We start from the raw sequence: 16,197 nt of genomic DNA, 5'->3' as shown, positions 1-16,197 counted from the left end.
CGTGACTGCATATGTGCGTGCATGCATGCACGGCAACTGCCTGCGCACCGATGATTTCTGCTATACCCAGCCCGATAATGAGAAAAGGCGTGCAGTGGCGTCGAAGCTAAACCGGGGGTTGAAGGACATGGTCGGTCTGCTAGATGCTGTGCCTGTCGGTCTACCTGGGTAGAGCAGGGTCGGGAAGGCTACTGTAGCGCGGGTCGTCCTGTCAGTTGCGCTCTTGTTCTGCCGCTACCCACCCCCAAAAAGCCAAAAACGGCCCTGGGTGAGCTAGCCCGTCATCCCATCTGCCTAGCTCGGTGTGCCTGAGAGGGATGCTTCCCTGCGTGGGGATGTTGACGAAATCTTGCGATACGAGGCCACACTGGTCCAGACCAGCAATAATTCATTCAATCATGTGCTCGGCGGGAGCATGGTGTAGTTTCGGATGTCCTGTCTGTCAGTGTCAATGACAGATAGGAATGGGCGCGCATAGTCGCCACCCGGGCAGCCGGGGAAGCTGCTGCAACCTGCTTGGCTGACCTATGACCGACACCCTGATGTCCCCAATCCACCCATCCCATCGTCCGCGGCGCCGGGACCTGACCTAGATTGCCACCTGCTTGCTAGGCTACCCTGGTCGGGAAGGATGGCGGAGGAAGCTGCTGTCTCGCAAGTGCCGGCAGGTGGGAATGCAGCGTCGACGGAGCAGCGACCATCCTCGGCTTCACGAGACAAGCAGAAATCCCCATGCCGGCTGCGAATACAGGGCATGTGTTATTGCAGATTCCCATGTCTGCAAGGGCCCCGGCGTCAAGCTGCGTGAAACAGAATTGAATGTTGCTGCTGAGACCTCGTGGGTTAACTTGCTAGTCGAACGACTGGCCAGTGCGTCTTTGGACCCCTCCCACTTTGGTGCGTGTGCGTGTTGTTTCGCGACGTTTCCTCTCCTGCCTGCCCGCTGCGCTCCCGCTGCACACCACAGCCCCGGAGATTCCCAGTCGACCATCCCATCCGATCTATGCACGAGAAACCGTGTGGTCCGGTAAACGGAAAGATCCTCCCCTCCAAGCTTCCCGTCCGCCCGTCCCCCGGATTCTCAGGGTGGTCAAGTCAATGCGGCCCCCGTCGTGAGGGCCACACGATGTGCAGGATGCGCTGAACTCCAATGTCGATTGCCAATACGGGGCCATCTGCCCCCTTCTCGAGGGAAGTCGGAAAGAATGAAGGCTGCCTCCGGCCCTTTCTCGACGTAATTAAACTGTGATATCATCTGATATCATTGTCCCTCGCGTGCTAGCATCGTGTCAAATTCCTCGACGGGGACGGCGACGAGATTGGGCGAGCGAGCAGAGCAAACCCCGCCGACACCCTCTTCAAGAAGCTGATGAGGCTGCAGGTGAGATTGTGCCCAATGCCACCCATGCTTTTAGGGGCGCTAAACACGGCAGTTGATCGACACACTGACCAGCCCACCCCTTGTCCCTTGCCCGCTGCCGTAGCAGTTGACAGCGGCGTAAGAAAGGGCAGCAGGGCAGCGTGCCATCGTGCCAGTAAGTAGACTGCATCATTCCTCTTTTCGGCTGGCCTTCTTGCCCGCGCTACAGCCTTTCGGGGCCCCCTGTCGCTTCTGAGACGCTCCCCTGTGCGAATCATTGCGGTGGGGTCGCATATGGCAGCATATGGCAGCGTTGCTGGGCGTTGACAGGCTCAGATCTTCATGATCCCACGCCTCGACGACGGGGAATATGGGCCCCTGGCCAATCTCCCGAGCATCGGGGGTCAGCGGGATTGGAAATGAGGCTTTCCAAGGTTCCTCCTTCGGGAAACTTTGTTCAAAGGTGTTGCAGTAGCTAGCACTGCCCGTGCTCATTGCAGTAGCCTGGTGTCCACCAGTTCACCGAGACGGGAAGAGGGGGGAGGGGTGGTTCGTCCCTGGGGGCCAACAACAGTCAGCCAGTCAGACTCGATTGGGGAGACCCGCAAGCCCGGATCGTAGCCTGGTCATGGCGGACGGCGACCCCTCGACCCGCAATATCTCATCGCTTCCGCCGAAGTTTGTGTCGACAAGGGCTCCGACCTCGCTATGCCGGGCGTTGGCGTGAGCCATGGGACTCATGAACCTGGGAAAGCCTATCTGGGGCGCAAATTACCTTCATTGTGATGTTCACTCGTGCATCGTCGACGTCCACACCTGGGACCCTTATGCCAGGGGTGGCAAGGCTTGGTGCTGATACCAGACCTGCATGTCAAAACTGTCAGCATCCGCATTAGGAAGGCAATGCGTGACAGCTCGGCCCCGGCCAATGATACCTTTGTCTGGGGCTAGAGATCGTCACTTTATCATCCCAGGTCTCTGGGTCGAGCACAGCACAGTCACTGTCGGGAGATGCGGTCGTATCTGGGAAGTTGATCGAGGTACTGTACATGTCCAGGTTGCGTCCCAACAGCGATTCGATGTTCGCCCTTTCAGCTCCACTAGGACGACAACAAGACTATGATGGATCTCCACGCGACCACGTGCTGTGGTGGAAATCTCCGGCCATCTTGCAAAGTCAAGAAACGCGAGTGGCACGGGCACCAACGCTGCTGGTCGACACCTACCCTCAAGCGACTAAACCCCCTCCTGTACGGGTACTCGATGTCATCCAAGCCAGTTTTCGGCCAGGTCCACACCGACTTCTTCTGAGCTCGTTGATGCACGGAGCAGCCGCCAAGATGACCTGGCGAGAAGAGGTCCACAATGTACGCGTCAACTGTGATCATTAAGTTGTGGCCATGCAGAATCCATTCACGGGCACACACTCTCAGGTACGAGCTGTCATGGTGCAATCTTGTTACGAGATGAGGTCAGTATCGGCGAAGAGGTGAGGTCAAGCTTGACGAGTGGCTTTGGCTATCGAAGGGTGCATCGTTTCCTCTCGGCGACGTATGTCCAAATTGCTTCCCCAGCTTTTTGTAATTGCCGTTCGTAGATGCCCCGGATATTTGAGTTTCAAGTCGACCTTTTGGGACAGGAGCGCTAATCTGGCTGATCATTTGGGATTAGCAGCCAAGGCCTGTTGGTCAAAATTGGATTGTTCTAATGTTTGTGCAATCTTTTGACTTTCGAGCCGCAACGGCGGCCGTGCTCAACCTTGGGTGGGGCTCGACCGATCTTCTCCGAACATGGGACACCGACCACGTTGTTGAGGTCCGCTGTCACGGAGCTTGTTGGAATCTGTTGACCAGGACCCATGACCACGAAATGAGATGGAGAGCGTGTCATCGAAGCGGGTCCCCCTATCCTCTTCTTCCTTTTAGGGAAGTCCATGCGTCCAAATTCTCCCTCCCGTCCGCGAAGAGGATCTGGGGTTGGCCGTGACGCTGATACTGCTTCATCAAAATAGGTCCACAATCAGCTCAGGATGCATATAGACTGAATGCACGTAAGCTGGACTGCGGCCATGGGTGCTGGTGGAGTACCGTATCTCAGCGCTTTGCAGAACAGGCACAGGCTCGGCTCATGCCGCATATGTTTTCCGGTATAGGCTCTGTACCTGTATTCTCACTTTCCCATCTTGGGGACATTGACAGCACAATGCGTTGCGTGAAAATTCGTGTCACGATTGGGGGCCCTGCATGGCAGAATGGTAAGTCGGAGGGGCTAACCATGCAGCCCCGGTCGTCTCGACAGCATGCCGTGACAGAAAGAGGTCCATGTGACATACATTCGCGTCCAGCAGTGACCATGCCCTTTCCTGCCGTTTCGCCAAATTACTCATCCAAAACCAGTAAGCGACATGGCTTGTGCTGGGTCGCGTATTCCAGGAAGGGGAATGGAGCAACGCTGGGCAGATGAGCGGATGAGTTAATGCACCTTTTTGGGCCTGGGCTCAGTTGCAGGAACGTAAGGGTCTGCCTGCTTTCACATTCATCTCCCTATGGTCCCATCGCCATTTTAGCACAGTATGCCTGGGAGTGGGCTTTGGTGCACCGTGATGTGGTTGTCCTTGGAAGAGGCCGCCTGTAGCAGATGTGGTCATTCTAATCGTCCTCCCTTGTAATAGTGTGACGTTGAAGGTAGTACTGGGACATGTGGTTGGTATCCGCCATGCTGGGTTGCTCCCCCAGGGCTCAAACACACACCAGCAGATCGCAATGGAGTTTTCTTGGAAGGCTGGCAGGTTGTACGCGGGGGTGGAAGCGTTCCGCGAGCTCAGTGGCAAGCGGAAAGGACAAGGGTTGGCAAGGCGCGCTGGGTGCACCGGGTGAGCAGGTAGCTCTGCCACGGCACCGCACGGTCATCTACAAATTTTGTCTGTAAATTCGATGGCTTGGCAGACGGCTTGCCTGTGTCGGCGGACTGGCGCTGCCTGCGGTAATCCGTGTGGGATGAGGCGCCAGGATGTGATGGCTGGATTGGGACTGTTTCCGCTGTCATTGGCCTGATGCTGGGGGAGGCGTAGCACCAAAGCTTGGTTTGCCTGTGGACTTGAGGGCCCCTCTCTGATGGTGTTATTCCCGGATGCTGTGCTCCCGTTGGCACCAGCTTGTAGGCACCCACTCCCACTCCCACCGCTACTTACAGGGGCAGAGGGGCAGCCGCCCATGCTAAGCAGAATCGCTACCAGTGTTTGCGTCGTAGGACTGGGACTGGACTGTCGACAGAGAGTGGCCCACCGCGCTCAACTCCGGCCATTTTCTCCCAATGAGCAGTCAGGGCTGGAACAGAGAATGTGGATGCAGTTTCTCGTGTGAGGGGGGCGTGATCTGTTAGTGTCAAGCGTTTGTCCTGCTGCTTCCGTCGTTATTCGAAGGCTGGCAAAGGGGGGCAAGCCGATATGGCTGCCACGAGCGACGGAGCGGACGAGAGGAAGGGAGGCCACTGTGATCCGTGACAGCAGCGCGGTAATAATCCCTCGGTACCACATAGCAAGTCCCTCGACAGCGTGCGTGGAGCCGTGTCGCTGTCGCTGATGCGGCTGAATGGAGTGACGTATGTATCCATGGGACTCAGTCGCAAATCGCGGGAGATGGCCAACCCACCACACCAGACCGGGGGCCGGCGACTGTGGGCGGTCTGATATCTGATCCGCCTGCCTCGAGATTGAAATCGAGCTGAGTACTGCGTGGTAACACGTACTGCACTGTGTAGGGGTGGCTTCGTCCCGCTTGGTGGTCTCTGCTCTCCCTGGCGGCCTGGCGGCCTGGCGGCCTGGCAACCTGGCAGTGCATGGGTGACGACGATGTGCTCTCAATCCAGTTCTCAGTCTGACGCTGGGGCCAGTCGAGGAGGAGGAAGAGGCTGTATGGCATCATAGGGCAGGATAGACGAGATGAAGGTCGGCACGGCACATTGCAGCATTGCAGGTAGGTGAGGCCCAGTGCTGCAGGATTCACTCAGCCTGACGGCACCAAGAGCTGAACAGACCACATGTACTGTTACTGTAGTAGTGCTGGGCTTTCCGTAAGAAGCGCACCACTTGCGCGGGGGTCCCGTTTGGTGAGGGAGGTGAGAAATTCAAGCAAAAGCGGGAGACTACTACGTCAGAGGGAGCACACACAGGACGCAGCACGCACCCAAGATACTGGATGACTCGTGCGGCAGGGGCCATTGGGTTGTCTGCCGTGTCACGCAACGCCTTGTTCCTTCCCGTGCCAGTCCCGTCCCAATCCCAATCCCAATCCCAATCCCAATCCTAAGGCGCATCCTAAGGCGCATCCGACCCGGGGCTCAGGTGGGCTGCTGGGTTGCTGGGCAGGCCAGGCAAGGTGAGGGAGGGGGGAGTGGAAGCTTCTCTCCCTGTTGTCTTCTTGATGATTGGCAAATTAATTCACCCATCGATGGCGGCAGCAGCAATACCACCCGGAAGGACGTCAGAGCGGCTTGGCATAGAGTTTGGCCCTGACCTTGAACATGAACATGAACATGAACATGAACGTGAATGAATGAGGGCAAGCAGTGCGGAGGCACATGAGCAGCCTACACCTCCATTTTACCACTGGCTACGTAATATAGTACCCGACTTGGCTAGCCTCACGCCTAGTTTTGCTGCCCCGTGCGTACCTGCCTTGCATACTTCGGGAAAGAGCTCACCCAGCCTTGCCCGTTTCAGCGTCACAGCCCTGCGAACAACTTTCGTTGTCTGGGAGAAGGTTTTCGTGAGGGGGGGGGGGCTTTTGGTATCGAAGAGGGGGGTAGAGTGGATGGGCGGGTGCGCATGCAGACATGCAGCCATGCAGACGCACGCAGCACAAGACGAGACGAGACGAGGCGGGCAACAACCATCCGGTTGCCCGTCTCGTCTGCTCTGTTCTGCTCTGCTCTGCTCTGCTCGTCCTGACGATGGGCGGTGTCAAAGTTACCAAGAATGAAGGAATGAATCCGTCATGTCATTGCGGTCTGCAGTTCTCGATGCAGTACCAGCACCAGCACACATATTCCTACATTAGCGCCGTATGCCATCGTCGTATTCTAGGAGAAGAGATGACGGCTTTGCTCCGCCTTGCAGTCTTACAGTCTTACAATTTTTGTTCAGTGCATTTCAGCTCTTGCTGTCTCTTGGGGTGGCTGGCTCTATCTGTCTGCCAATTGGGACAGCCAGACAGCGTGATGTCAGTGGAGAAGGTTCACGATCAGGAGTCCACTCCACCTCCACTTCACCTGCTCACCTTTCGCCCTCGCCCTCGCCCTGTCGCCCTGTCGCCCTCACCCTCACCTCAGCCGCTCCTTCCCGCATCATTCCTGTTCCTGGCTGGGGCACCCTCAAGGAAAGGGGTGGGGGGAGAGACGGAGACCGTATTTGATCCGTGCTTGACCGTCTCATCAACGCCGGCAGCAAAACAAAATGAGGTCTCCATCTCCCCAGTCGTCTGATGCGAGAAGGGTCTTGTCTTGCAATTCGGACTCAAAACACTTGACATGCATGCAATGCAGTCCAATCCAATCCAAATTGTGCCTATTGTTATTTTTATATCGCTGTCCACCCGCGCTCCACACCCGACTGCTCATGTGTTGCGCAGGTGCCGGCCTCATCTGATTCAGATTCAGTCGACATTTCTCAGACCCCCCCCCTGCCACCCTGGTCTCCTCTCGGGCCCGCCTCTCCTTCGCGCTTCCCTTGCGTTCAACGTATCGGTACGAAGCGTATCCTTCCGCAAGGGGGGGTCGGGCTCCACTCGCTCACAAGAGCCGAGCCCACCGCCTGCTCCGTTTGCACCATCCTCGAGCATGGCGCATTGCGTGTATCTTTTCCCCTTGCTACATCTGCTTGTTCCTCCGACTTGGTTCATGTCTCGGATTGTGATATAGATTCAACATGGAATCTTGCGACGTGGGACTCTACACTCAAAAATCGTACATACACTAGAGAATTTCCAAGTAGCTGTAGCTGTAGCTGTGGCAGTAGCAAGAAGCAGGCATGCGCTCTTAATGAGAAACAAAGAATGCACGGTCATTTAGACGGTACTGTGCAGTAGCGCATGTGCCATGTAGACTCACTCGTGCCACCACCTGGTCCTCACTCTGGGCGGAGACCACCTTCCTGCTGTCCCCAGCCCCCTTTCTGGCTTTTCCCCAGACCAAGAGACTTGCATCTAGCACACGCACACACGCCCGCACGGCTTGGACTTGGACAAGTCGCACCTAATCAGCATCGCTTCGCTTCAATCGCATCGCATCCCATCGCATCAGTGGCGCCTATTAGCCTAGTTTGGTTGCGACAACAGCCGAGACAAATATGAGATTGGCTTGAGCAATGGCCGTTTGATTGTTATCATTTCGCCGTCAAGCGCATTTCGAGGTGATATCATCCTCGAGGTCCCCGGGATGAATCCTCCCTTGCAGCCCCGGAGCAACCTGGAGCACAGGCATTTGTTGAAGCAAATGTCCTCTTCTGGTAAGACCCATCTTGTCGAAATTGAGGCCCATCTTGAAAGGGAAGCATGTGGGTCATGGCTGTCCCTTGCCTCCTCCCTTCCATCTCCATCTCCAACTCCAACCAGAGGAAGGGACTCGACTGATGAGTGAGTGGTACAGTATCTTGTAGACTGACAAGAGACGTCGTGTGGCGACTGAGAAACGGCCAACAAATTCAGCCCAGCTCAACTCAACCCAAACCAACCCACCTCAACTCAATTCGGGTCAGTCCTGCCATTTCAGTTCAGGTCAAAAAAAAAAACTCAGACACGACGTTGAGGGTCAGACTCGTGTCGTCCCGAGTCTCTCAACCCCCCGCCATGCGAGTCTGCCCCAGTACAGCACCACAGTCACGCACGCACGCATTAAGAGAGAGGTCTGTACACAGCGCCCTCTACGTACAGAGAGGGTCTCCATCACCAAACAAGCACCAACCCCCCACCCACCACCAAGACTAATGCAACCTCAATGAGGCCCACACCAACAATTGAAGCGCGACATCTCCAGTTTATCTCCACACTGGTTCTGCCAGGGTGCCCTGTCCTCCCTGCCGTCGACCCTGTGTCCTGTGTGTGCCGGCCCACACCACCAATTGACCGACGACTTGCCTCATCTCGACAGACACACGCCCCCCCCACACACCTACGTTACCTTTTCTCTCTCTCTCTCTCTCCCCTCTCTCCCCAGTCAGTCAGTCAGTCCCAATTCCAGTCGTCCCAATCAAAACCCCCTCGAGCATTTCTGCCTGTGTGTTCCCACCCCCCATCCCATCCATCCATCCCCAATCCATCTGGCTGTCTGGTTGGCCCCGGCTTTTGCTGCTTCTGCTTGTGCAGCCAGCTTGCATATGCTGCTAGTCCGCGATAGTCCAAGCTCCCTGTCAACGGCTGGCCTACTACGGCACAGTACGAAACCCCTTGGTTTGGATTGGCTTGGTCCGTGAGGCGACGAAGCGTGTGCGTGAACGAACCTGGGGCGTGTGCGGTGACATGGTGTGTGGTGTGTGGTGCGTGGGCGTGTGTGGTGTTTTTTTTCTTGTGTAGTGGTGCTCGTCCTCGACACTGCCCTTGACCTTGCCCTTGACTGCCCTTTGACGCTACGCTACATTGCTCCGGTACATGTCCTCGCTCGCCGCCAGCCAGCCAGAGCACAGCGCAGCACAGCACCGGCACCAGCGCAACTTAAGTCACGGCGGCGAAAAAGAGTAGAGCCAAGAGCTGGCAATACCTGACCTCGCTTTTGCCTTTCATCATAGCTCCCTCCCCTCAATCAGAGCGCACTCCCGCCCGAAACCTTTATGTAAAGCTTGGCCCGCCGACGGTTTTTCGCCTCCCCCATCATTGTTGAGCAAAGCAGGCTGCTCTTCTGTCATCACATCTAATCTGAAATTCCAACCCAGCTTGAACATCTCTCTGCCGGGTGATCATCTCTCTCTCAAACAGCTAGCTTTGGCACTCCAATTTTCTCCGTGCTATTGTATCCCGGGAATCCCAAACAGAGACACAATAAGATCGGCTTTGGAACTTTCGCACGCACGACCACCGCCGATCACAAGGAGACGCAGCATACTACTCGTCCGTCCCTCTCACATCTGCGCAGCACTGGCAGATACAGTCAAGATTCGCCAAGACGTCACGTTGGCAGCTGTGCTGGGAAGACACCAGACGTTCGACGTCCACACAGTATCAAAATTGCGCTGCTCCACGCCCATCTCCCATCTCTCACCCACGCATCCTCCGAGTGCGTGTGTGTGTGCGTGTGTGTATGTGCGTCGCTGCACAGCTACAACTAGTACATCGCAGAGGTACTCGGGCTCCACGCTCCTCGCTCCACGCGGTATCAAACTGTACCGGTACAAACCTTGGAAGCAGGGGAAAAGAGTGTGGTGCTCTTCGTCGTCCATGACTCTCTCCAGTTCCCCACGCATACTCGAAGATTATCATCCCAAACTCCCGGCTCCTCCCAGGCTTGACCGCCCGCCGATCTTTGTCCTTTCTGTTCAACAACGCCAAAACCGCCAGCCCGCCCAAAATTGAACACCAATTGCTCCCCAATCTCAGCCCTGGCACTCGCCTGTCCCACCTTTCACACGGCCCTATCTCCTGGTCCTTGTCTGCCAGGTCTGCCTGCCTGCCTGCCCAACCCCATCCCTGCTGGCAACTCTCAACCTCCTTTTCTCAGGACGGCTCCTTGTACCGCCGATCTCTTCTCTCTGCTGGAGTCGTCACAGGCCCGCTGAAGACGTGTGTCCCCACCAGTCCCGCGCACCAGCAGCAACCAAGACACAACGTTCGGACGAGCCTTTTGGGTCCAAACAACCGATTGGCTCCATCGCGCTAGTCCTCACCTTGCACAGGGGCCACTGTCTCTCTGCCGTCTTGTCATCCTCCAAGCTGGTTCCCTCGCGGCACACTTAAGGTCGCTGATCCCTCCGTTCTCGAATATCTCGCGTGTGCGCTGGATCTCCAACCAGTCTGATCGCTTTCAAGGGAAGAAGGTAAAAGTCTTCAGTCTCCCATCAAGGTGACACGGCTTTGAATCCTCCCACGGAATCCCGCATCTGATCAGCAAACCTTTTTTTCTCTTTCGCACCTTTCCTACCTTGACACAAGTCCCCCCCACCCCCTTCCCCACGAAGGACGAACCCACGCACGACGAGACGTGAGCAAGACTGCACCTTTCCGGCCAGAAGAGGACCATCTTGCCTTGACCAACATCTTGAGCTCGTACAACGCACAAGAACAACGGTCCAACATGACGATGACAATAGACGCCAACCAGCAACGATACGGACATCTTCAATTCGATAACATGTCTTCATACCCCACCCACTCGCCGCAATTCAGCAATCCTTGGGCAGCGTCCACGACCGCCCCTTCGAGCCACGCCTTGTACGTGGCATCGCAACCCGGACTGGCTTCCAACCCCATGGGCCTGGATCGCCACGCGCAGCAGCCGCCGTCCCGGGCACCAGCCACTACTACTGCGCCTCTGGCCCCGTATGGCTCTGTCCCGGTGACTTCAGCTTCAGCAGGCAGCCCTCTCAGTATGGTGGACCCTTCCCTTGCAGGAGGACAAACGGACTTACTTTCTCTTCCCCAAGATCTCCTCAGCATCAACCGTATGCCTCATCCTAGCTCTGCCCCCTCGTATGCCGAGTCTGCCTACACGACGGCTGCCTCGCCAGTGCATGCTACGTACGCTGCGTCGCCGACCAGCTATGACGGCATGGGATATCCGTCTTCCTCCGTACGACACAACTTTGGTCTTGCGCCCGAAGCGGATCCTCACAGAAGGTATTCCCAATCATCAGTCTCCTCTGGCGCATCCTACGATCACCAAGTCGATGGCCTGCCTCCAGTGCCCAGGAGCTCACTTGTTGACTTTCGAACCAACAGAGGTATCAATGACGACCGACGAAGCTTCCAGGACGCAATCGAGGCGAGCCACGGTATGCTCTCCATGAAGTTCGACACTAGCAACCAGGAGACGCCCCGCGCGGGTGTCTACAACAACCGCGGGGCCCGTGGTTCGGCCGATTCGTACGGATTTCCTTCGGCCCATTCGACTTCCTCCAGCGTGTCCTCGACAGGCTTCAGCCCGTACTATGGATCTGTTGACGGAAGTGTCAGCGACTACTCGACAGCTGGCTCCGACATCGAGTCTGTAGGAGGCTCCAGGACGCTTCCGCGCCCTCAAGGTCTGATGCCCAACCAGCCTCCAGCACCGCAATCCATGATGGGACAATTCAGCTCCAAGGTGTCTAGCAGCACTCAGAAGAAGCACAAGTGCAAGGTCTGCGACAAGCGCTTCACGAGGCCCAGCTCATTGCAGACTCACATGTACAGCCATACAGGGGAGAAGCGTAAGTACAAACCCCACTGACGCGCTCATTGCTGGAATATTCGAATCAGCCGGTTAACAATTTGGGTGCAGCTTTCAAGTGTGAAGTGGAGAACTGTGGTCGCCATTTCTCAGTTGTCTCGAACCTCCGAAGACACCGAAAAGTGCACAAGGGCGATGCTCGATCTGACGCCGGCAGCGAGGATCACCAATCTGATTAAGAGGATTTAGGCCCACGACACGCTCCACGGGCTATCCCAATCGACTCTAGATCCGCGACTGTACATTATGCGACCTCAAGAGCCTCACGTCGACTGAGTCGACGAGCGGCTCCACTTCTCTTCTTCGTTCGCGCATCGCCAGTTGGGCCGATAGATTTACCGCCTTCTAATTCTCATCATTCGCTGTCTATACCCTTTTTTATGATTCGTTTTCAGCCTTTTTGGTCAGGTCATGAGCATAGCCGACACGGGTGCATCGGCAGGAACTTCTAAGAGCTGGGTCGCGTCGTGCATATCATCCCGGAGTGTGGGATGGGATCTGGGAGCGGCAAAAAGTTGCATGTTTCAAAGTTGGGTCCAGAAGATTTATACCCGGTTGTTCGAACGAGATTTTCGGTCGTTTTCGGCACTGCATTCTTCGATTCCACGGATGGCGGGTGCCTCGCAAATGGATGGAGCGACAGCGGGCTCCATCCGACTAGAGCGAGCGGACGCGGGGCGCGAAGGGTCGGCCCGACGACACATCGAGCAAGTTTTAGACCGGCCATCGACTCTCGACCAGCAGCAGCACATCCAAATTTCTATCGGTCGCTATCGCTCGCCACATCAGCTTCGGGCAAATTTACTCTTCCCTGCCTGGAGCCATATCACTTTTGCGGAGCGATTCAAAATATTCTGCGGATACTGATCCCTGGGCCCTCCATGATGGCAGACCAGGGTCAAAACACTCAGATGGTCGGGTTTTATACCATTGAGTGAAACGGCGTTCACGGCTTTTGTTTTTTGTTGCGTTTGTTTTTACCTGGCGGACCAGCCTCGGTGTCGGATCATGTTTTGTTTACTGGGCGGGGGGAAATACGGTCACGGTCTGGGTCCCATCTCTGAGCCGGCGTTGCTCAATGTCTATCGCTTGATACCACCAACCAACACACAACCCACCTAATGTCTTTCGCTTATACATCGATACCTGGAGCCACTCTCACCAGACGCTCGCTAATTACTACACTATATACATTTATTGTATTTTACGGTCGCTACACGGAAACTGGAGGCAGGAAAGCGGGAAATACACCGGGAAATGGGAATCTAGAAGTCTCTGTGAATCCTCCAGGGGGAGGATTTTTACCAAAGGAGAGGGAGCCACCAGCACGGAATTGGGGAGGCGGTTGGGCGGAAGGGGCGGCGAAGGAGTTGGCTTTCTGGCTTTTGATTTTTTTTTCCCTCGGTTCTCATTTTCTGTGCGGATGATTTCCTTGTACCTGGTTCTATCTACCCTCTTCCCCCTCTTCCACCCACTGATGAACTGTGCGGTTCGAGATCTGGGGGGGAATACTGAGGAGAGAGAACAACTCTATCAATCACAATGTACTACTAGCTGAGCGAAAGAAAGTTTTGAGTCTGCGACGAGGCTTCTTCTAAGGCCTTGTTCAAAATAAAACTTCTGTCGAAAGAAAACTTCAAAAAGTGTGCTCGTTGTATTGCATTGAGTGAAATCCTGAGGACCATTGGACCCAACTCAGCTCTCAGCTCAGCTCACCCATTAGTCAGGTATAGACGCAGCAAAGACCTGAGCTGTGCGCGCAAAGTGCGAGAAGACTAGACTATTCTATTCTCGCAGCAAAAAAACTCAAAATCTCGTATTCCACTTTCGGATATCTTGTCATCCGGAAGCAGCTTGGCCTGATCAAGCTGATCTACAAAATAATTATACAGTGTGCTTACTTCATCTCATCTTTATGTAGATAGTACGTAGGAAGCAGTGTTCCGAGCGACCAAATCAAACATCGCAGGAGCAAAAGATCACCAGCGCCCCCAATATGGCAAAACAAAACTCGTGATCTGCCTACTATGGCAGGCAGGCAGACATGCCTGCCTGCCTGCTGGAGAAAGAGAAATGCTTCGGCCGGCGTGTAGCGGATCGACAACGGATACAGCACGTGGTTCACGTGGATGGGGAGGGCGCGGGACGGGGGTGGCTTGTGGGAAGCCGGTGGTGTCCCGTTTGTTGCTGATCATCTCGTCTCGTTTCGGCCGTCTCGTCTCCTCACTGCGCCCCAACCGCTGCCCTGCCAAACCCACACCTTCGCCGACGACGATCTCTCCCAAGTCACCGACGACGATCTTAAAACAAAGCTACGCCCTATAAGCTGAGCAAAGGGGCAGAATGAATTTGACTTCCCAATTGGACCATATGCCAAGTCAGGGTCAATGTCAATCATGTAACCCCAGGCGGGCAGGACGAAGCCCGTTCGTCCTGTCTACAGATTTACAATTGCGCTAAGGTCACACTATAATCACAATGGCTAGTCACGGGCTGCCCATCGGATCCAGCTCGGTGGGATGGGAACCAAATTAAGCGCCTGTGTCCTGTGTCTGATTTGCTTATTCGGGTCCTAGGCAAGGCTTAAATATAATTGATGTTCATCATGCATGCCATCGAGTAGGCAGGTGGTAGCAGCACTGTCAGTTGAAGCCACTGTACGGGTAAGTGGCTAGGTTTGACATGAAACACCACCCCGGTCCAACGATAGCGATCTGCAATATCGGGTTCCCTCAACCACAATTTGTTGTGGTCGGATTGGGCCGTTAGAGAGGAAGCAAGCAAACACATGATCATGGCCTGACCTGACTACATCAAAACTCAAAGTTGCTTTGAGCGGCACTGCCGCGCACGAGAGGACGCGAGATAGAGAGAGAGGGAGCAGAATAGCGGTTCACGGTATGCAGCAGGGCACGACCCAGCACGCCATCCAAAATCTTCCCCGAAGACGTACGGATATGGAATGTTGTCGTCAGCTCTGGGCAAGCACAGACAACCCGGACCCCATTGCTCGCCCATTTCTGATGCAGTGCTCCCAATGGACTTGGGACGTGTCAGGGAGATGACAACTGATACATCCCATCAAAGACCGGCCGGGTCATCAAATCATGCTCAAGTGCACGATCTCTACTCCACGCACTCCACGACGGCAGAGAAGCAGGTGGTGCATTGCAGTTGCTGGTGGCTGTAACAGACACAAGGCCGCCCGGGGCTTTGGGAGTCACCGTGCTCCCTCGCGCGTCGCTGATCACTGCCAGTTTACCTGGTTTCCGCCTGTCCCCTGTCCGTGATCAGCCCTTCACATGTGCTTAGGACATGGCTACTGGGTTGGATCCCAGAGGCCTTGAAATTTGCAGGGCGAAGAGAGTTGTTCTCCACACTTGGACATGAGAAGGGGCAAGGTGACTCGCCAATGGGTGACTGCGGAACCAGCCAGAGGCAAGGGTACCGATGGGTATCAGAATGGACGTTCCGGTTATGGATGGGAGGGGATGACGGGAGGCGATGTGGGTTTTACTCAGCACTAGGAGAAAAACCTGCGACCGGTCTGCCGGTTGGTGCAGTGTCATGGAGGGAAGAAGGGACATGTCAGCAAACAACGAACGCTGATTGTCAGGTACAAGGGGCGAGGATCGAGAGATCAGAGCAAGACTGCTCTCCCACATGCTGAACATGCTAGAGCAGATGAAAGGAGGAGAGCCAAGCACTGCCGCACCAAATATAGAAAGGAAGTCCTAACCTAATCGCCAGTGCTTGCCTGCCAGATAGCCGGTGGAGCGGACTACGACTCCGGATGAAGGAAGCTCCAGGAGGACACGTGAAGAACAAGGCAGAACTTCCATGTCGTGCCGGCCACTATGCTGCTACTGACGCCAGATGGGTTTGGGGAGGCGCCGCTCCGGCGTGACTAGTGGTGTTCGGCGGAACTAGGGCCGATGATCATGGCCGAAAACCGCAGCACCAGGACAGTAGCAACGGCGGAAGAGACCCCGGGCTCCAGAGGGCTTGTTTCGACCAATGCTCTGCCAGGTACGTGACCCGAACCACGGCTTGATGGCGCATGTGGTTGAGGCCCGGCGTAGCATCCGGCGCCGCGGGTGGGAGGGGAAAAGGTGAAGGATGGTGAGGATGACGATGATGATGATGAGGCAAGACGTTGCGTGGCCATGCGACCACGGAACGGGTCCCGCAGTGAGGGACATAATTGTTAGCTGGCTGTGTGCCCCGCGCAGGCGCGAAAGGATTGAGGGCATAGGTTGGCTGCTCTGGTGGTATACAGTCCCAAAGTGGCATCGTGTGTCCGGGTCGATAATGTCATCTCTTGGTGGCCATCCGGTCCGGCAAAGCAAGAGGGTGACATTCCCCACCCCCTCGGGGCGTCCCCTGCAAACTTGAAACATGCTTGGCCAACGGCAGTGGGTTCCCGAGGC

The 16,197-nt window shown here is 55.7% G+C and overlaps 2 protein-coding genes across 2 annotated transcripts; one reads left to right on the top strand and one right to left on the bottom strand.

The window, feature by feature from the left end:
- Positions 1-1,549: 1,549 nt before the first annotated feature.
- Positions 1,550-2,748, bottom strand: J7T55_010663 (uncharacterized protein; the record flags this gene model as incomplete). Its single annotated transcript, XM_053130755.1, has 5 exons — positions 1,550-1,864; positions 1,949-2,066; positions 2,177-2,224; positions 2,296-2,460; positions 2,564-2,748. The coding sequence occupies 5 exons, from the start codon at positions 2,746-2,748 to the stop codon at positions 1,550-1,552; spliced, it is 831 nt and encodes a 276-aa protein (XP_052990944.1).
- A 7,888-nt stretch (positions 2,749-10,636) lies between these two features.
- On the top strand, positions 10,637-11,946 carry J7T55_010662 (uncharacterized protein; the record flags this gene model as incomplete). The annotated part of the gene is made up of 3 exons (XM_053130754.1): positions 10,637-10,928; positions 10,986-11,747; positions 11,819-11,946. The coding sequence occupies 3 exons, from the start codon at positions 10,637-10,639 to the stop codon at positions 11,944-11,946; spliced, it is 1,182 nt and encodes a 393-aa protein (XP_052990943.1).
- Positions 11,947-16,197: the final 4,251 nt, after the last annotated feature.

Source organism: Diaporthe amygdali, assembly GCF_026229845.1.
Source record: "Diaporthe amygdali strain CAA958 chromosome Unknown NODE_24_length_778219_cov_64_757418, whole genome shotgun sequence".
NCBI classification, from domain to species: domain Eukaryota; kingdom Fungi; phylum Ascomycota; class Sordariomycetes; order Diaporthales; family Diaporthaceae; genus Diaporthe; species Diaporthe amygdali.
This window is presented reverse-complemented; position numbering and strand designations above follow the sequence as displayed.